This window comes from Parasteatoda tepidariorum, chromosome 7 (genome assembly GCF_043381705.1).
Source record: "Parasteatoda tepidariorum isolate YZ-2023 chromosome 7, CAS_Ptep_4.0, whole genome shotgun sequence".
NCBI classification, from domain to species: Eukaryota; Metazoa; Arthropoda; class Arachnida; order Araneae; family Theridiidae; genus Parasteatoda; species Parasteatoda tepidariorum.
Genome location: NC_092210.1, coordinates 5,622,434 through 5,644,170, shown reverse-complemented (window position 1 = coordinate 5,644,170; position 21,737 = coordinate 5,622,434). Strand labels below are relative to the sequence as shown.

Here is a 21,737-nt window from a genome sequence, read left to right as displayed (position 1 = left end):
CCCCCCGAGGAAGGGTCTATTCGATTAACAAAACAATAATACACATACACAAATCTGTGAAGGGTCCGTATTTATGAAAAGATATTTTGTGAAGGGTCCGTTAATGGACCAAATTTCTTCAAAACAGACCCCTGATTTGTAAATATAAAAACTGATCTAACTTTCCTTTTTAAAAAAAGAAATCAGTTATAATATATTTAACTAAATATAATTACAATCTAAACACAATAATATAATTTTTTAAACAGATAGGCTAAAATTAAATTTTAAAACTTATACTTGTATATTATAAGATGGATATCTAAAGAAAAGTGTGCTAAAAACTGTGATGAAAAGGACAAAGAATAATTAAGTTCTTGACAAAACAAATTAGGTTTTGAGCAGAACCATTTATGTACCCATTTCGGTCCAAGTCTTAATGAAAACTTTATAAACTGTAGATGATTTCTCTTCATAATATAGACACATTAATATCTAAATTTATCTTTGACTAATAAAGATTTCTACTTTTGAACTTTTTTCTACAAAATACACAAAATACAACATGGATAAGGAAAAATCCAGCAGATTTTACAAAATAATATATATTTCAGGATAATTTATTGCACAATGTACAAAATATTTTACACATAGGGACTTTTATAGTCCCCGAAATAGAAAAATTTTCCAGTCATGATTTACATTAAATGAACTTGAAATGCTATGTATTATGTTCATTCAAAATTTTGAATAGTAATACGTATTTAATTCATCAGAGATAGTTATAAGACTTTTACAATAATTTAAAAAGGGAGTTCTGAATAAAACAAACTGAACATTTTAGAACAAAAATAGTTTTAAACTGATTTTCATAAATGAGGCTCGTTTCATTATCTATCGTAATATGTATTGAAATATTCAAGCAGCAATAATCTGTGCAAAAACGCTATTTGAATAGGGATTTTTTGAGAAAGCGACTCAAATTTAGGGAATTTTCTAAAAATGTACAAAAACCATAAGAATATTTATTAAACCAGTAGACTAGGAGAAGTTGGCAGAATTCGGTAATCTACTAGAAAATCCAGTAGAGTTGGCAGCTATGAAAATAATATTATTCCTCATTTTAAAAAAAAACGTTAATAATTTTACTTTTCTTTTTTCGTAGTTTTTAGTTTAATACACTACTTTTTGAAAAAAAGTAGAAAATAGTGTAATTTAAAAATACACTAGTTTGTAGAGATTCCTACTACTGCTTAGCTGCCAATATGGATAGGAAAAATTCTAGTAGATTTTAGGAAATATAAATTTTATGATAATTGCTGATAATGTAAAAAAATTTCACATAGGGAATTTTAATCAACAAAATAGAGAAACTGCAATATTTTTCTATTATGATTGACACTAAATGAACTTGAAATATTATGAATTATGCTTACTCATAATTTTGAATAGTATTAAGCATTTTATTCATCATAGATAGTTAAAAGATTTTTTAATTTAAAAAGGTAAATAAAAATAATAAAAATAAACTGAACATTTTAGAAGAAAAAAAAAGTTTTAAACTGATTTCTATAAATGTGACGCTTTAATATGTATTAGTAATACATATTTAAATATTCAAGCAAGCAATATTCTGAGCAAAAATGCTATTTCAATATGGATTTTTTTAGGAAAGTTTCAAAATTTTAGGAAATTTTCCAAAACGTACAAAAATCAGAAAAACCTTTTATTAAACCAGTAGATCAAGAAAAACAGGCAAAATCCAGAAGTCTACTGAAAAATCCAGTAGAGTTGGCAGCTATACCACTACTTTTAACATAAGTTTAATGAAGAAACAAGTTTCAAATGCAATTAGTTTTTCATATCTGATTCTGCACATCTTATAGAAGATCATCAGTGGGTATAATGAGAATGTCCTTAATGCACTTCACCAAGATTTTTTTTTTCAGTTAAATTATCTGTAAGCTTTAAACACGCAAAAAAATAAATGTTTGACAATTTTCTAGCATTTCTTAAAATAAATATCTGTTGCTATAAAAGATTGGACTACTGCAGATAAGTCTTTTTGTTTATGTGAGATTGATTTGCAGAAATTCTAGTATCATATTATATTGAAACAGTATGTATTAAAACAAAGTATATATAAAAACTAATTTATGTAATTTTTTATTATAATTTCCATCTAAAAGCAGGAAATTTCTTTTCTTTAGAAAAGAAACTTCAAAAAGTCAAGTTTTGTTCATAGATTACCAATAGATTACCGATTACAACTTTAGATTACCAATTTCAATACTCCTTATGGAGAACCGGAGCAAAGCAAATGGAAAGCATGTAGCTTTTAATTAAACATAATTCAAAAGAATGGTTTCATAGTAGAATTTTCCTAGACATATACATCAGTCATTGCGCAAACAACGTATGAACAAAGGCAATTAACCTTTCTATGTCATTAGAATAAGTTTAAATATTTAATTAAATAAATCTCCTAATAAAAATAACTTGATATAACAACAAATGTATAGCAAAAAAAAAACGCAACAAATACTAGATGTATGAAAAACGAAGTCATATGTAAATAACTTACCGAGCATTAGGATCAGCACCCATTTCAAGCAAGTAAGAGAGCAACTCATCTTTACGTGCATGTTTCTTCATGCCTACAACAATGTGAAGGATTGTGCACCCTTCTGTTCCTGGAACTTTGCAGTTCACATTTTCACCACCATTTAAAAAGTTTATTAAGATCCTATAGATAAGAATTAATCATTTATAATTTTAAGAGTTTTTATCCACTCAAAAGAGAACATTCCAAAGTCATAAATATTCCTGTCGCTATTTTATTTAGTACTTCAAGTTTATTTTTCTCCTCTGTACAAATGATTTTGAAAATTTCATTAAATAAAGATATTAATAATTCTTTAATCAATATTTTAAATAATTCCCTCAGAAAAACTAACTTGTAAATAAAATTCAAAGAAATAATATATATTTAAATCATGATTATAGTTAAAAACAAATACTCAAACCAGTGTTATCTAAAACACAGAGATGAGATTGGATAGAAGGCAAAAAAGCTTGAAGTTCCACGTGAGTAAATCATACACAGGAGCAATCATTTAATAATAAATTTTCGACAATTTAAGATAATAACTATTTGTTGATATAAAACTGATTACATAATAATTTCTTAATAAATTACAATAACGCTTAACATTTAGAAAAAAGTAAAATAACCCATTGAAAAAATAAAGCTGGAAATTATATTTTTCTTCAGTTCATACAAAGTAGAAAATTATTGCTTGAGAATCTTGCCAAACTATTGAAAACATATATAAACATTCAATTTCTTTTAATAAATACTATTATGTAATTTATAGCAAAAATATCAGAAACAGGATATTTTAAATTAATTAGAAAAGAAAATAAACTATTACAATTGGAATCATTATGTTCATATTATAATCTAATCCAGCTAAAGCCTAGTGAAACATAATAATTGTGAAGTAGAAACATTTAATAACTCCTTAAAACACAAATATTGCTTTTTAAGTGTGTTAAAATAATTTGAATTTTCTGTTTTATTTCAATGGCTAAATTTTCAGAAAAAGCAGAATATTTATTTAAAAAAATAAAGTTAAAAATGTGCTAAACGAAAAAGTCTCATTCCTAAAAATAAAGCTTTCAATGAGTAATATCACACCCCGATTAATTTTAGAGTAAGTGAATTTCAAGATAAAGAATTGAACTTCGGAACAAAGATTACATTTGTAGGTTACCACAATTTTATAAGACAGATTATAAATAAGTTGGATTGTCGCTGGCAAAAATCAATTTTTGTTAGGACAAGGTAAAAAGTAGAAAAAATAGGCAAAAATTAAGTTGGCTTACATTTGTATGGCATAATTTTAAAGTTCATGCAACTATAAAATTAACTATGATGAAAACTTTAAAAAGGCTTATAATTTATAAAGAACAATTTAATTACTTAATAAAAGACAAAAAAGTGCATTTTGCTTAAATTGATTATTAGCATAATTTAATAATTATAATTATTCATTCAGTGTCAGTGACTGTGGACTGCTCCTTCTCTTTGTGTGCATATACATATATATTTACATAGCTGTCAACATGGATAGGAAAAAATCCTGTAGATTTTACAAGACAATATATATTTCATGATAATTGTCTCATAATGTACTAAACATTTTACAAATTGGGAATTTTAGGGACTTTTATAGTCATCAAAATAGAAAAACTGCAATGTTTTCCAGTTATGATTAACATTAAATGAACTTAAAATGTTATGTTTTATGCTCATAATTTTGATTGTAATAGGTATGTAATTCACCAAAGATAGTTTAACTGATTTTTACAAATGAGACTCCCTACATTACGTATTACTAACACTTATTTAAAAATTCAAGCAAGCAATAAATGCACAAAAATTCTATCTTTAAGAAAACTTACTCAGTTTTAGGGAATTTTCTAAAATATACAGAAACCAGGAGAATTTTTATTAAACCAGTAGACCAGGTGAAATCCAGTAGTCTACTGGAAAATAAACTAGTGTTGACAGCTATGTATTTAGGGTTCAAGTCAGTATGGCGACAATTGTTGCCAAACGTTCTACAAATGTCACTAAAAGCATACGTATGGACGACAAGTTTGTCGCCTTAAAACATGCTTAGAATTAACAAAATAGTAACAAAAAATAGTATTTTGAATCAAATTCCATGCTATTAAAAAATATTGTTGAACTAATTTCATTATTCTACGTTTGGTAAGGAATTCTGCGTAATAATAAAAACGTTGATCAAAACATAAGTTTTTTGAAAAAGAAAAAGCAGGAAAGAAACCAAAACAAAAAATTAGTTTTAATTTTTAAAAGAAAATTTTAACATTAAAAAATCTTAATTTAACTTTTTCACGCTGCTATACATTTAGAAAAAAGTGAACACAAAAGAATAACGTTCATTAAAAATGCTCTTCAAAAAATGCTGTCATAATAAAAATGCTCATAAAAAGAAAAGTCAACAAAAAAATTAAAAGAGAAACAAAATAAATAATTTTCTTAGTTCTGAAATATAAATTTAACCTGGAGAATCACTGCCTTCTATGTTACTAGTTATCTGTCTTAACGTGACAAAAAAAAGCGACAATAAAAGAATAAAGTCTATTACAAACGCTGTTACATGCTTCAGTTAAACAGAAAAAACAAGCAAAACATGCAACAAGAAAAAAATTCTCAATTATTAAAATGTGAAGTGTTGAAAAAAGGATGGAATTGACTTACCTAAATACAGTTTAAAAAAAGAAAATAAATCAGCATTACATAATTCATGGTTTACTATAAAATATACATAAATATGTGTAAAAGGAATTTTAAATAATTTTGTAAAAAAATACAATTTCAGATTATTTTTTGTTAAATATATTAACCCCTCCCCCCAAAAAAACTTTGTAAACAAATAACTTTCCAAACAATATTTTGCGAAATATTCAGCAAAAAGACTAGTAGGACGAATAGTGGCCAACATTCTTTACGTCCTTATAAAAATTAGGCATGAATTTACTATTAAATAAAAAAAAATAACAATTAGATAAAGGTACTAAATTTAAATTTTACAACACAGAAATTACATACATAACTTCATTATAAGACATAAAATTAAACTGATTACTTAAAATACAACTTCTACTTTAATTTAAAATAATTAATATTATAATTAATTAATAAATTTATAATTTATATTATAATTTAATATTAATTCAATTTAAAAATAGCCTTTTTATTATCCTGCTTTGAACCACAAAAAAAAATGTTTGCTCACAGGATTTCAGATTTAATATTAAGTTCTTTTGCTTTTTTTAATAGAGAAAAGTCTAAGTTTCAGAATAATTTTTTGGAAGGGGGAGGGAAATGATATTTCTTTGCCTTTTTTATTTCTTACTTCTATCAAATCGTTTTTGTTTTTAGAATTGTTCAATGAAAAGAGAAAATTACTGCGCATTAGTTGCAAGCAACCAAATTTCATACCTCTAAGTAGTTAAGGTTGAAAAAACTTATCACGGAATTTTTCACAAATCGTAATTTTTATTACTTAACTAAAAGACTGTAATCTTAAATACGAAATCGTCGTAATTACGAATAAATCATAACAGTTGACACCTCCGATACCCCACTTCTTTTGTACAAAATTAGTTAATATAATAAAACCCCGAATCCTGATAATTAAGTTACTAGATTTTGTCAAAGTCTACTAGACTAAAAGCATATGTTAGTAAATAAATTATAAAAACTTAATTATTTGGCTTCAATTATAAAACGGAGAACATGAAAATGTGAAATGTACTTTAAAAGAATAAATATACATAATTTTAGAATCCAAAATACAAGAACTTATTATGTGTTTTACATTATTTATAACGCAATTTTAAATATAACAATTACAATGCAAAATATGCTAGAATAAGAAAGAAAAAACAACATACCCAAGATCACATTCAAATATTGCTTGTAACAAATCGGACATTTTTAACAGGAACTATTTTTAATAATTATAGCATCATTAACATTTATAATATTGGAATTTAATAACGAAATTTTGAATTAAGATGCGCTGTTTCAGACTCAAGATAACTCATGTTCTTAGCCACCAGAATCACGTTATCCCGTTGTTTATTTTGAAAATCGCGGTTACAGAATATCGAGCCCAAGGCTGAACTGGATCTTATCCAACGGTTATGATGAAGTTAAGCGTTGCCGAACCAATACAAAGTGTTATTTCGAGAACCAGAGAGAGTGCTGTGATATCGCACTGTCCAAACAATAATTGCCCCACAGTGGACTGATCGTTAAGACACGGTTCCCAGCAGATCACCGAAGTCAAGCATCACTGGCTGCGGTCAGTGTGCGGGTGGGTGACCACTTGGATCAGTCTGCGTAGGGACCGAGGGTGTGCGGTATTGGTCCTCGTTAAACTGTGCTACCGTAAAGTGCTCGACTTCGCGCGCAGGTCGTCGGGCTACCGAAGCGGGGGTGCCATCCCCTCTGCAGAGGATCAAAATTGTAATGGCATGTCTTCGGATCATCCTCAGGGATATTTCCCAGACCGTCGCCAATGGCCCATTGTGCAGCTCTAGTGCGACGAAAATAAAGTACCTACCTACCCGCAGTGGACTGATCATTAAGACACGGTTCCTAGCAGATCGCCGAAGTCAAGCATCACTGGCTACGGTCAGTGTGCGAGTGGGTGACCACTTGGATCAGTCTGCATAGTGACCGAGGGTGTGCGGTATTTGTCCTCATTAAACTGCGCCACCGTAAAGTGCTCGACTTCGCACGCAGGTCGTCGGGCTACCGAAGCGGGGGTGCCATCCCCTCCGCAGAGGATCAAAATTGTGATGGCATGTCTTCGGATCAGCCTCCTGGGTTGTTTCGCAGACCGTCGCCAATAGCCCATTGTGTAGCTCTAGTGCGATGTAAATTAACAACAACAAACAATAATTTCTCAGACCCCCGAGCGGTTGGGCATCCCGCTAGAAACACTTAACAATTCTGAGACTACCTATGCACCCCAGCCCTTCCAGGGCTCGTTAATGAAAGGGACATGGGAGTCGCGAATGAGAACTTGGACGAGTACCTCCCACGGTTAGCCTGACGGCAAAGGGACTCTAACCCATGATATGCCTACCAGTGAGGATATTTCACATCAGCACAGTGGTCGGTAAAAGCCGGGTGTGGAATTCATATCGACTAACCACTAACCATCACTGGGATTCGAACTCGGTGCACCTCATTCGGAGGAGAATGCTCTATTCCCTGAGTTCATCTTCATTGAGTAATAACTCTGCGGCAGGAATCGATTTTCCAATTTTATTGATTGGTACCAATTTTATTGATTTGTTAAAATTTAGTCATCTTCAAAATGTATATGGTAATTCAATCGTAATTTTTGTAGAAAAAAATAGAAATAACCCGTTTTCCCTCTTAATCTGCAATGAATGCAGAAGCAACCAGGAGGGTTAGTGAGCAAAATGAACAGGGAGTGGAGCCTTCTTTAATTATTAGTTTTTAGCATGCATACTTAATAAGAATTTTTTTTTTCTGTATTAAGAATTAATATTTAAAAACTGTCATCAGCTTGAATAGAACCCACGATCTCACAGTTTTGTGTTAGATTTCATAATCATCAGCCCCAAATATACAAACCTGCCTTGCGGATATTTTTTAAAAATTTTTTTTAAATTGAATAAATTAAGTCATTTGGATACTTGACATTCTTGAAAAATGCTTTTCTAATTACCAATTTTAACGTTTATAGCAAGCATCTTCAGTTCATTTAAACCATAATTCGGCTTGATTATTCATTTTCGGCTTATGTATATACACCAAAAATAAATTCAAAACTAGACTAGATATAGCACAAGGACTGCAAATTTAACTATCGGATATAAAACCTTATTTAAGATTGATAATGATAAAACGATGAAAAATTTACATTCCTCTAATTAAATATTTTTAAAATAGTAGTTTTTAGGTTATAATGTTCGTAGCTTAATAAACTTTTATCGTAATGTCGGGGTTCCGCAGATAGAAGACATTTAATATATCAATGGAACACACTAAAGCTTTATATCAATTAGTTTTAGAATAATAATTATTATCATTTGCCCGAGATAATTTGGAATAGTAAACTGACGGTAAATTAAATATTTTTTACACATAAAAAAAATCAAAATTTCAACTTAGAACTTGTGCATTATGTTTTAATTCCTTGTATTTATTAATGAAATAAAAAAATATGTTGATTTTTTTCCAAATAAATTGTTAAGGGAAGCGGTTAATAGTGTGTAAACAATTTATGAATTATGAGAATATAGATTTATGGTAGCTAGGGCCCTCGAATGGACAATGCACAGCTATTTGCTTTGCAAACAAGAATGAATATGAAAAACTAAACATAACTAGTGTAAAAAATTTATTAAATGTTTTCAAAACCAATTTCAATAGACATTTTTCTTTTCTTTTAACAAAACAGGTACAAAAGAGAATAAATAGAGGAGTTCACACAAAAATTAAAGAAGCAATTCATAAAATAGTAAAAATAAATTGAAAAAAAAAATTCCAAGAGAAAGTTAAAAGTTTACCTTTAAAAAGAGGCAAAGTAGGCCAAACTTTTTTTTTGTTGCTAAATTCAAAAATATGATACACACAATTTGTAGTCCTCGCCTTAATTTGTAAAGAAATTAGCATCGAGTTCGAGGCCCTTGAGGTAAAAAATTTTTGTGGTTATCTTCCAAGAAAAGTTGTGCACCATACGTTAAAAGAATGAATGTCAGTGAAAAATAGTTAAACATTAATAAATTTAATTTTTTTTAGCTGACAAATTTTTTATTTTTTTCCTTTTAAATTTTATGCACGATCTGAAAGTAACAATGAAGAACATGTCTTACGTTACATCTTTATGGTATAACAAAAATCAAAGCATACGAAAATGTAGGCAAAAACAGTTTTAATGAGACAGAATAGGATTTTTGGTTCAAACCAAAAACCATACATTTTTTCTTATACTTTAAATTGCTTATTACTAGGTAGTAGATAATACAAATTCATAGCTGCCAGCACGGATAGGAAAAAATTCATTGGATATTATGAAATAATATAAACTTCATGATAATTGTTGCAAAATATACTAAATATTTTACACATAGGAATTTTTATAGTCATCAAAATATATAAACTGCAATATTTGCCAGTTCTGATTGATTTTCTAGTTGTGATGATTAAATGATCTTGAAATGTTAAGTATTATGTTTATTCATAACTTTGGATAGTAATAGGCATTTAATTCATCAAAGATAGTTAACTGAATTTTATAAATAAGGCTTGCTTTACTTTGCACCAGTGACACTTATATTCAAGCAAGAAATAATCTGCAAAAAAAATTTCCATTCCAATAAGGATTTTTTAAGGAAACTTACTCAATTTTAGGGAATTTTCTAAAAAGTGTAAAAACCAAGAAATTTTTTATTAAACCAGTAGGAACTGGAAAATCCACTAGAGTTGGCAGCTATGTATTTAGGGTTCACGCCAGTATGGCAACAAATGTTGCCAAAATCATACGAAAGGTCGACAAATTTGTCACCTTGATATATGCTTTGAATTAACAAATTTTTTTATTTAACCAGTAGACCAGGAAAGTGGCAAAATCCAGCAGTCTACTGGAAAATCCAGTTGAGTTGGCAGCTATGCAAATCAGAAAGAAAAAAAAATATTGAAAATAGCTATTTTGGAAAGAAATTAATAGTAATTTAGAATATTTTTAATTTTTTTTTGTTTATTTTGAATAATAGCTACATGACAGTTCTCAAAATACAAATATTACAACAAGATATTGAATGTTACAAAATAATAAGCACATAAACCATCAGTGGGAGAAAAGAATTGACAGAACAGTTAAAGTATGCATAACATTGAAAAAATGTTTATAACTATCTACAAAATACGAAAGAAAAAATAAGTTTCCAGACAGTCTGTTTAATTCTTGAAGGTAAAAATTCTTTAAATCAGTTAAGTGCAACTAAACCTTTTTGCTCCAGCTGATAATATTTTATCTTTAAAAAGAGGTGGAGGTAAAATGATTGCAATTCTTTTTTTTTACAACAGTACATAAAAAAACAGAATTTATTTGTTTTGAGTACTTTCTTTCTTACACAAATGAATGAAATATGATTTTTATTTCTTGATAGGAAGACCTCCAGCACAAATAATAACATTTTTTAATTTTTAACAATTTTACTTTAAAAAAAAAAGTTTTTTCAAAATACACACCAAAATAATTTTTTTGCAGTCCTCAGCATTCCGAAATAAATTTTGTAATATTTCTCTATTTTGTGTCTTTTAACAAGATTTCAAAAAAATCTTTGTTCAAACATACGATATATAATTCAAATTTTTTTTTTCAAATTTTTTAAAAAAGAAACATATTTAATACTTATTTCCTTTTTTAAGCACTTAAAATAACCTCAATATCAATATTTCACAACCATTATGAGAACTTTCTAGCAAGTAAATTAATTGCAATTAGAATTCCAGAGCTCTCTCTAGGAATAAAAAAGGGCAACGTGCTTCCTCCCAGAAAAAGGGCACTCGCTTAACACTGTAAAAATTTATCATGCATGTAATATTATGTAACAATTGAATTTGATACTCAATAAATTTTTAAATTATACTATTTTATTTGTGTATTTCAAAAAGCAATATTCACTCATCATCTAAATAAGAGAAAAATGTGTAGTTTATAAATAATTATTAAAGGCACGCTAAGAGCCCAATCTCTGTGCAAAAATTTTTTTTCCAAAAAAAAAAAAAAATAATAACATTTTTTTTTTTTGATAAACAGCTTAAAAGATTTATTCGATCATTTAGACTGAAATAAACATTTAAGGGTAATTTATTTAAAAAAAAGTATTTATTTAAAAAATAATTTTAAAATCACCCCCAAAAAGTAATTTTAAAATTTACCCCCTTTAAAAAAATAAAAACTTAAATTTAATCGGTCGAGTTCAAATTTAATTCAAAACTTGAATAAATTTCCTCGTTTGAAGCATTCAGTTATCCAGGGCAAGAGGTTTCTAGATCTTCCTGCTGAATCAAGAGGATACAACAATTAAAAAAATAAATAAAGTAGTAACAGGTCAAACATCGTTAGATCTAGACTATAATTTATAAACACAAAAAATAATGACAATCAAGTAATTAAATATATTTTGAAAATTAACTATCATTTACAAAATTAAAAAAAAATTGAGAAATTAAAAAATTAATCATAATTTATTCATAGAGAAAATTTATTTTTTAAAAATTTAATTCAAAACTTGAACAAACTTTGTCATTCAAAGCATTCAGTTATCCAGGGCAAGAGGTTTGTAGATCTTCCTGCTTAATCAAGAGTAAACAACAATGAAAAAGATAATTAAGGTATTAACAGGGTAAAATAGACCTTGACTATAATTTAATAACAAAGAAATAATAATAATCAAGTAATTAAATATATTTCAAAAACTAAGTATCTTTTACATAATAAAAAAAAACAAAAAAAACAGAGCAATTAAATATTCTTTAAAAGTTTACTCCCATTCACAAAATTAAAATGTCTTTCTGAAACATTCTTAAAAAGAAAAAAAGATTTCTTCTTAATAAAATTCTGAAACAAAGCTGAAGCAAGCAATTACGTAATTGAATACTGCAGAAAATGTGCATATTACACGATTTCATCAAAACTATGTACACTTTAAGGAAGTCAACCATAGGCAATGTTTTTCAGTACTTTTCCTTTTTACAGTAAAATAGAAATAAAATATTTAATGATGTTTAGCAAATTAATTTCATTGAAACACTGAAATAAGATTGTACACAACCTTTAACTTGGATTAAATTATTTTCTGTAACAAATATTATTTATTTATTAAAAAAATGCTGTGAAATTAAGAATACTATTTTTGTTGTAAAAAATATTTTTAATTTACAATTGAACCAATAATAATGTAAAAGTATCACAACATTTTTAACTTTCTATTTTGGTATTATTAATAGCTAAGAACCATTTTACAGCATTATGTATTTCTTATTATACCATTAATAATAGCACATGATAATACAACAGCTAACATTGTAAAATTAACAATGACCATGTATGATAATAATTTTCATTTTTTTTAAAGAATAGAATTACAGGAGTTATCAAAAATATAAAAAGATAATTGGACTTCATCAGTCCGGGAAACAGCTTCATGAAAAAGATGGTAATTTTATATACCTAATTTGAAAGTCAAATAAAATTTTTGTAGTTAAATTGTTAGATCAGGACGAAAATTCAAAATTGATTCTAAAAAAGAAAAAAAAAACATTTTAAAAATTAATCATAATTTAAAAATTATACCATCTTTTTCATTAAAAAGACATATTAACTTTCAAAAATTGCTTTGATTATAATAATGGATTATGTACACTAAGAGCAAATAGTATTTCTTTTGATATTCACTAGAAAAAAAAACCTATGGCTTTCTCGCAAGGGTTGCCACTCAAATCTGAAAAAAAAAATTCCTAGTGTTTTCACTGTAACATATTATACACAATATATTAAGAAGAAAAACACAATCACTGTGCTCTTGCATGAGCTATATTCAGCTAACTATACTAGTTTTAATTGCTGGAAAAACTTAAAGAAATAAGGAATAGCTTAACAGACTTAAAACAAATAATGCTATAGTAAATGAAATAGTTTAGTATAGCAGAAATATCACCCTTAAATATCCTACAGATTACGGTTTGGTCACTATTTTTCAAAAGACGAAAATAAACAGAATTCCCAGTTAAAGAAAAACACAAAATTCTTTGTTATTTTAGGTGATTTTTAAATTCCCTGTATATTCCAGGCTTTTTTTTCCCAGTGGAGTGGCAACCATGTCTCAGGATGCAATAAGTTCAGCATTTGGAACAGGGAACATTCCCCTAATATTCGGGAGTCTTCCGATTTTTCCAGCAGGGAGAATTGGCAATTATGATATACAAAAAAAAAATAATAAACTACCAAAAACTGACTGTAGTTGACCTCCCTTATACAATCCTTAAAAAATTCAAACACTCTAATACACAGCTAACACCAAAATAAGAAGAAATTGGTCCAAAAGTAACAAAAAGTTCATTGCAACTGATGACTGTACATATGCTTCTTAAATGCAGCATCTGATGTCAACACTTTGTCACAAATCGGACACTTCTGCTCGAAGGGAAAATGAGTTTTTATATGAGCCCTCAACGACGACTGATGCTTGAATTTCTTCTCACAGTAATCGCAAGTAAAGACACGGTCATGCGTAGGCATGTGATTCTGCAAATTAGCTAGGCTTTTAAACACCTTACTACACAGAGTACATCGATGCACAACGGAAGACTTATGTTCCTCGAGATGATTATGTAAACGTTGAATCGAGGTAGTCTCGAAATTGCAAAACTCGCAGTGATACTTCGATCCCCCTGGCGGCTCGAGATTCCTCGGTTCGATGCCACGTTGCTCCACGTTTTTTGGCTGAGCCCGAGCAACAGGCTCTGCAAAATTTTTCACTCCACTCGCCCCTGAAACTGAAATTTGTAGACCAGGCCTGTTCAAAAAGGCTAGTAATTCTGGAGGCGTAGTCTGCAGCTGCGTTCTTCGATTATCGTAGCGGACTGATCCTACAACAGCAGAAAAAGTTAATAATTAGATAATAAATACAGGGTAGACCATATAGTGGACATTTTTTTTATAGTGAATATATAAAACAAAAAAGATATATTTAACTATATATTTTTTGAATGCTCAATGATTGACAACAATTAAATAAAAGAGAAAAAAAAAAATTCTTATAAAATCCATGGAAGCTTGGGAAAAGAACCATGTTGCCAAACCTAAAAAAAAAATTTAAAAATTAAACTTATTTGACAGCATACATAATTTTCTATGTAATCGAATCATCATTGAAATAATAATTAAAACAGTTCAAATAATAAAAAAGAAACATCAAATAACACTAAATGTTTATAATAAAACACAAGTTAAGAAAAGAGAATGATAAATCAACATTAAGATGATTAAAAACGATATAATATGGCACACATAGCTAGAAAGCACTGTCAAAATTGTTTACATTCAACTAAAATTTAAAATAAGACAAAATGGTACAAAAATAATGATTAAAACACAGACAGTAAAAAATAGCAATGGTAAAATTTAAAATCAAATACAAAAATTATTTCAATATATAATATTCACTAAGAAAACATTCATAAAACAATATTATTAAATATATTAAAATATGGAAATTATGATGATTCCAATCAACTAAAATTTAAAACAAATAATATAGAACTGAACTGATAAAAATGAATAGAATAGTTAATTTTTATAATCTTGATATACAAAAAAAAAAAAAAAAAAAAAAAAAGGAAAACAGGAAAAATACATAGTAAATAAAGCTTTCAGAACCATTTGAAACAATTGAACTGATCTAATTTTAGGTAAATTCAGAATAAAAAAAATCAAGAAAAAGGTTAGTAGTTGTTTTCATTTAATTCAATAAAACTCATAACTTTTTTATTTCACCTAGAATGAAAAGAATTATATTTTAATTATATTTTTTAACTAATGAAAAAATAACAAGGATGAACATTATATGGATTTTTTCAGAAACTCTTGGAACTATGGATTTTTTTAGAAATCTGAAAGAAAAATAATCAAGGCAATAGTAAAGGATAAAACAGAGGGTAGGTAAATGAAATTGTTATAGAAAGGTTTGAAATAATTTACGTCTTTCATTAAGAAGTAAAAAATCTTAATGATCTTTAAGGCATGTTAGCCTGCACTTATCTCAATACAGAAATCTGAAAGAAAAAATAAACAAAAGAGTTAATAAAGATTAAAATGGATTATTAGCACAATTGTTGAATTAGATTAAAGAACAGATTATTGAATAGATGGCTAAATATATCGAATTTGTCAGAAAAAATTATCCCCCCCCCCAGGATGCAAACAAGATAGAAAACTTGTTAGATATCTCTTGTTAGATCCCTTGCACAGATACCTGAAAGGAAAAAGAATAAAGGTTAAAATATAGCATTAGCAGACAAATTTGTCAGAAATATTTGAAAAAATCCCTCTCCCCCCACCATGAAAACAATGCTTATAAAACTTAATAGACATCTGTTTTTACTTCTTGAAACAGAAATCTGAATGAAAAAATAAAGATTAATTAAAGGTTAAAATAAATACTTAGCAGATTTACTGAATTCGATTGTAGATTAAATTTCGAATTTGTCAGAAACATTTACAAAAATCATCCCTTACTCAATGCAAAAAAAAAACCTGTAACATATCTGTTTTTAATTTTTGATATAGATATCTGAAGGAAAAAAAATGATGAAAATAAAGGTTGAAATAGATTATTACTTCATGACTTTTTTCCAAACATTTGAAAAAATCTACAGAGAAACATTTGGAAAGATTAAAGACTGGGTAAATGACAAATTTTATCATATTGCACGCGACTCACTAGACCAAACCACTAAAAGAGCTCACCCAAACATTCCATGTCACACTTCTGCTCATGTCAAATAAACAGCAAACATTAATTACAGGACTGCCTCTGCATCTCAAAATAGCCTAAACCCGCTTGAAACACTAACTACTATAATTTCTGGTAACGCCTGTGACCAAATTTATTCGGGTTTTCTGTGACAAAACTCTCTAGCACTAATATCCTTCTGCAAGATACTTTTAATAATAACAAATGTATATAACTTGTAATTTTATTATTCTAATATTATGAGCGATATTCTCACATTTCGTATGGAAACAAAACCCAGTAACTATTTTCTTGATTTGCAAGGGTAAATACATTATTACTCAATACAGTTGAAAGATATCTAAGCAAGAATAATTTTCATCTTACAAACAATCTTGTTTTATCTGAGCAATGCTTTGCCACTTTTGAAATAAGCCAATTTAAACAAAAAACAATAAAAGGACTTAACTATTATAAAAACTTAACATACAAATTAGAACATTGATATAAAAATATTTAATAACATCTTTTAAGATCAATTCCAGAAATTATGTTAATTTAATTTTAAAGAAACAAAAGTATCAACATTATTGCATGCACTATCATATACAGGGGTCTGTCTAGGTTTTTCTGAAAGGTACCTAATTTGTGAAAATTTAGACATAATTTGTGAAAAATTTAAAATTATATTACGAAATCAATACAAAAACATGGTAAAAATATAGATTTATCGTTTCTAAAGGGATACAAAAATAAAATTTTAAGAAAAAGTATTTTGTGAAACTACCGTTTTTCTTAAAGTTTAATTTGTGAAACTACCGTTTCACCTAAAATTGAATTTGTGAAGGTACCGCTAAGCGGTAGTAAATTTGGCCTGGACAGACCCCTGATATATATACAGTTGAACCTGTTTATCTCATTTTAGTTAAGCTTAATACATTTCAGTTGAGTTAATTTTTCACTTCAATGCAACAATTATAATTTTAAAATCAGGAAGCCCAAGACCTAGGGCCCTGCATGTATCCTACAAATTGAGATGCAAGATTTTCAAATTTTATGATACTATTAAGGGCTCTAATAGCCAAAAATCCATTATGAACTAAGAGTTTTCATGAATTTTTAATACTCATCACAAAAAATAATGACTTTCCGGATGCGCAGATGTATATATATAGAGAGAGCTCTTCCACCCTTGAAATAATTCCACAGTCACTGGAACAGTTTAAGTGAACAATTTTTTAACAATTCAGTATTGAATTCAATTTAATATTAAAAAAAAAAAGCACTTTGTTCAAGTGTGTTCATCCATGTCATTATCAAATCTTGCATTTGATTCAGATTTCAAATAAATTCAAGTGGTAAATTTTATATAATGGACATTTCCCAATCATAGAGAAGGAAATATAGTTTATAATCAATCACTCCTTTCAATGAAGTTAACTTTTACAATATATAGTTATAAACACAAGAAATTACAAAAGAACAAAATCACTGCATATGGATATTTGATTTATACGAAAATAAAAATTCTAAGAAACATAACTCTCTCAGTCGAAGAAAAGCAATTTTATGATCATGAAGATATTAAAATAAATGGAAACATGATACATTACGATTTTAGCATTAAATAACTTTCATTCAGGCAATATAAAGAACAGTTGAAATTTGGAACTATAACAATGAAAAATGGTTTAAAAAATCCAAATCTCAGTGGTTATATAAGAATTCGCTGTTTTGACGGATTGAATAAACAAACTGCAACGCTTTTTCAAAACACACGTGTTTAAATAATAATTTTATAAAACTAAATTCAATGTTTTCAACTCTCAATATCGAACTACTAAAACAACAACAAACTCGCCAAGATTTGAACGGATGAGGAATAACGTTAAACAACAGTTACTCAGTTTTTAACTGTTGAAAGTAAAACTTGCTCAAAAGGCCTTACTTCTAACTTAAAAGTCCCGCAGTGGGTTGATCGTAAATAGACGGTACCCAGTAGAATACCGAAGTCAAGCATCAATGGATGCGGTCAGTAAGCGAGTGATTGACCACTTTGATAAGTCTGAGTAGAAACCGAGGGTATGAGGCATCAGTTCTCGTTAAACTATTTAACGGGGGCGCAAGTCGTCGGGGGTACCAAAGCAGGAGAACTATCCCCGTTGTAAAAGATCAAAATTGCAATGGCATATCTTCGGATCATCCTCAGGGATGTTTCTCAGCCAATAGCCCAGTGTGCAGCTCTAGTGTCACGTAAATAAAGTGCCTACCTACTCTTTGTCTATGATAGGTACTCTTCCCGCCACTAAGTCTGCGGCAGTCTGGTGCTTTTTTTTTTAGTATCTAACTGGTAAAGGGTTATATAGTGACAGCCCAGCGATTAGAGAATAGGACTCCATTCCTGAGGGACCTGGGTTCAATCCAGGACTCCATTAAGACCTTTAAGTACTTCCTGCGAAGTATTTGCCCGTAAAATCTGTGAAATTAAAATCCCTGTGGTTGGTTACTAAATCGTACTATGCATACAGGGATCAGGAAGAAATTTCCCTCTACTTCAGATCTATAAGTCTAAATTGAGGCAATGGTTTCACAAATGAGATTCCCTTTGCAGGGAATCAAAATTCTCAGTGGTGTTTCTCAGATAGTTGCCAATAGCCTATTGTGTAGCTTTAGCGCACATACCTACCTAACCAACCATCTATAACAAAAATTGCTCACCTCTGATTTAAAATCCATGAAGCCTTAAGGTAAAAATAAAATGCTAATATACTTATTAATTATTCATATTTATCAATTGCTAAAAAAAGTTCATTGACTATATAATATTTTCATCGGCATCATTTGTTCTGAAATTTGGGTATTATAATTCATATAATAGATTTGAAATGAAGTAATCTGAAGACAAAAAATTTCTATTTCTTTCATTGTCTAATAGATGGCGCTTAAAAGCTTGACAGAAAAGCCGTCACAATAAATAAATAAATAGAAAAAATAAAACCATTCAGTTTTCAAATGTACTGCTTGTCAAATTTGTTTAGTTAAAAACATGTCATTTCACCTCCGATTAACTGATGTTTTATAAAATTTAGTTGCATAAGATACCCTTGTTCTTGTTTTCGTCAAATTTTTAAGACTACGAAAAGAAGCAATTACAGAACTTTCTTCATAAAGTGAGTAGGCTTAAAAATACTCAAATTCTAGATATTTAGTTGTAAACGTTTCTATTAGTTGACTTGAAAAGTGATGTTATTAAATTTTAAGATTATCTACTAAACTAATCGAAAGTACATTGTTTGCAATTCATACATTTATTACACAATATATTTGAGATAGCAGCTATATGTTGATCAATTTTATAGTTACATTTTTTGATGAGCTTTAAATCTCTGTACTACTTCATGTTTTTCTAGTTAATTTCCTGTAGTTACAATTATTAAACTCTTCATCTATGTAAATATTTGTTATTTTAATTTATAGCTACTCCATCTTAGTAGGTATGTGAACGGTGTATGGAATTAGCTTTGAAAATTTGATGGATCTATTTACTGGATCATTAATTTCTGATCCTGATCAATTTGAGCTGCTCACTAAAAAAAATTTTTTTTTGCTGATTTAATTCGTTCACTGATTGGAAATAGTTTTTGCAGAATATAAATTTTATATTGTTTGTTTTTTAAGTTAAAAAATCAATGTAGCAATTCTCTTTAGTTAAATTCAATGTCAAAGCTGTTATATGTAAGATTCACAATCTTTTATATAAGATGTCAATCCATTACATTTTTGCAGTCGTTAGAACTCAGATTATATATATATATGAATAATAATACATTTAACTTATTATTCAACAAACATTTCACTTTAGACCAAATGTTTGCAAATCTTAGAAAAACAACCTATCACTTTTGATATTTGTTGTAAATTATTTTATTCTTCTGTTTTAAAGTATAGTGTTTTGGGGATATTTCTTAGTTAAGATCTGTTGTTGTCTTAACTACAATCCCCAAGATGCCAAATGGAAGCCACTTGCAAATTTTTTTAAAAAAGCATGTAATGGTTGGGCCTTCAAGTTGATCACCGTCCGTGATTTTTTTCGTTTTGTTTGTTTCTAAGGGGCTGTTCTGCTTAGGAATAGCTAAAATTATTCAAGTTTCTGATTATTCTGCTGCAAATCCTGATACGGAAATCTTCCCACTGTTTTAGCAATCAGTAATATTAATTTAATATATGAAACTAATAGTAATATTGATAACTTGAATTTAAAATTTTTTATTAAACTGAGATCATCTGTAGTCTTTAAACGAACTTATTGTCTAAAATGAACTCATCGAGTTTTTATTTTTTTGATATAATTTTGCCGAAATTAGTCCTATTAAAAATATTGTTTAAAAAGATATTGTATAAAGGATTTTTAAAAATATTTCATAATGGTGATTATATGTTTTTTTTTAACAAACTGAGAATATTTGAGGGATCATAATTAGCACTGGTCCGTTTTTCTGAGACCATTGAAATTTGAATCAGACTACTATTAAATAATTTGATCTCCAGTAATCACTGTTAATTGGTATGCTGTTTTGGTTTTTGAAATTGTTTATTTTAATTGTCTTAAAAAAGCATATTTCATCATGATTATGAACATTTCTTGATCTTAGGAATGTAATTTTTAAAAAAAAAATGTCTCATACTTGTAAAAGGATGAATGAAAATGTGAAATTGACCAGTAATATCTTTCAGTAACTTGTCCTGTGGAATCCTGACTAAATTTTCTTAATTTCTACACCTGTAAAAATTAAGCCTATTCTTAAGATTTTATTTTATCTTTGGTGAACAGTCGACCCAATTTTGAGTTTACGGCTACCTGTGTTCAACTCCGTTGCCTTGATATTTTGAACCCATTCCCGAAGACAAGGGCACTCCTGAATCAAGTATTGGCAAAAATTTGCCTTTGTGGAAGACTTTTTGATGGAACTAACCTGCATTTGCATTGCATGGTGAGGAAAACCTCTCACGGTTAGCCTGATGGCAAGGGGATTCTAACCCATGAACTGCACTGTGGTCGGTGCGAGCCGCTTGCGGGGTTTGTATTGCCCAGCCGTCACTGGGATTCGAACCCGGATCATCTCATTGGTTGGCGAACGCTCTATCCCTTGAGCCATCATGGCTCTTTTCTTAAAATTCAAATATTCTATTTTCTTTTAAAAGCTTTATAAAGATATTAGAACAAATTTTTGATTAATAAAACTTTAGTTTTTTTTTAAAGCCTGCAGGTATGTTTCTTTATAAGTATTTATATCAGCTGAAATCAGCAAGGTGATAACGGGATTTTAAACTTGCAAAAATATTTTTAAAAAAATATTTAGAGGCTTGCCTGAGAAGGATGAGAGTTCGAGTTGGTCCCCTACTGTGAGGCATATTTTAGTGTACTTGCAGATACCAATACACAAATCTTCCAGGCATTTTATTATTTATCATTATTTTTCTTTGTACACACTCTTATACTTTATGAGTTCATTTTGATTATTAATAAAACTTAAGGTTTAATAAGTCGGAATTGAAAAATCCATTTTTATTTTCAACGTCTGGAGCATTTTTAGTGAAAACAAAGTTTTCTAGGTGCTAAATTTTTTTGCCTGTATCGAATGATCCTAGAATTC

General features: G+C 28.6%; 3 protein-coding genes across 5 annotated transcripts in view; 1 reads left to right on the top strand and 2 right to left on the bottom strand.

The window, feature by feature from the left end:
* Positions 1-6,789, bottom strand: part of LOC107443366 (ankyrin repeat and LEM domain-containing protein 1) — a 23,084-nt gene extending 16,295 nt beyond the window's left edge. Inside the window, exons 1-2 of one of the 2 annotated variants that reach the window (XM_043039777.2) lie at positions 6,472-6,789; positions 2,564-2,725 (exon numbers count right to left, since the gene is read on the bottom strand). In XM_043039777.2, the coding sequence (XP_042895711.1) occupies positions 2,564-2,725; positions 6,472-6,512 (203 nt within the window). In that variant the 5' untranslated portion in view covers positions 6,513-6,789. The remainder of the gene's footprint in view (positions 1-2,563; positions 2,726-6,471) is intronic. The other variant, XM_016057218.3, reaches the window with a different exon arrangement.
* Positions 6,790-9,477: 2,688 nt separating this feature from the next.
* On the bottom strand, positions 9,478-17,690 carry LOC107443375 (PR domain zinc finger protein 4). 2 transcript variants are annotated; one of them, XR_011637177.1, is made up of 3 exons: positions 16,098-17,690; positions 14,325-14,431; positions 9,478-14,218 (listed from the first exon to the last, which is right to left on the bottom strand). XR_011637177.1 is itself a non-coding variant. In XM_043039778.2 (2 exons), the coding sequence occupies exons 1-2, from the start codon at positions 16,108-16,110 to the stop codon at positions 13,686-13,688; spliced, it is 546 nt and encodes a 181-aa protein (XP_042895712.1). In that variant the 5' UTR covers positions 16,111-16,564; the 3' UTR covers positions 9,478-13,685. The 2 variants fall into 2 exon arrangements, 1 of the variants encoding a protein (XP_042895712.1); XM_043039778.2 differs by lacking the exon at positions 14,325-14,431 and having other exon boundaries at positions 16,098-16,564.
* Positions 17,691-18,991: 1,301 nt separating this feature from the next.
* LOC107449704 (semaphorin-2A) overlaps positions 18,992-21,737 on the top strand; it is a 305,010-nt gene continuing 302,264 nt past the window's right edge. Inside the window, exon 1 of the mRNA XM_021146653.3 lies at positions 18,992-19,253. The gene's annotated coding sequence lies outside the window, so the exon portion shown is untranslated. The remainder of the gene's footprint in view (positions 19,254-21,737) is intronic.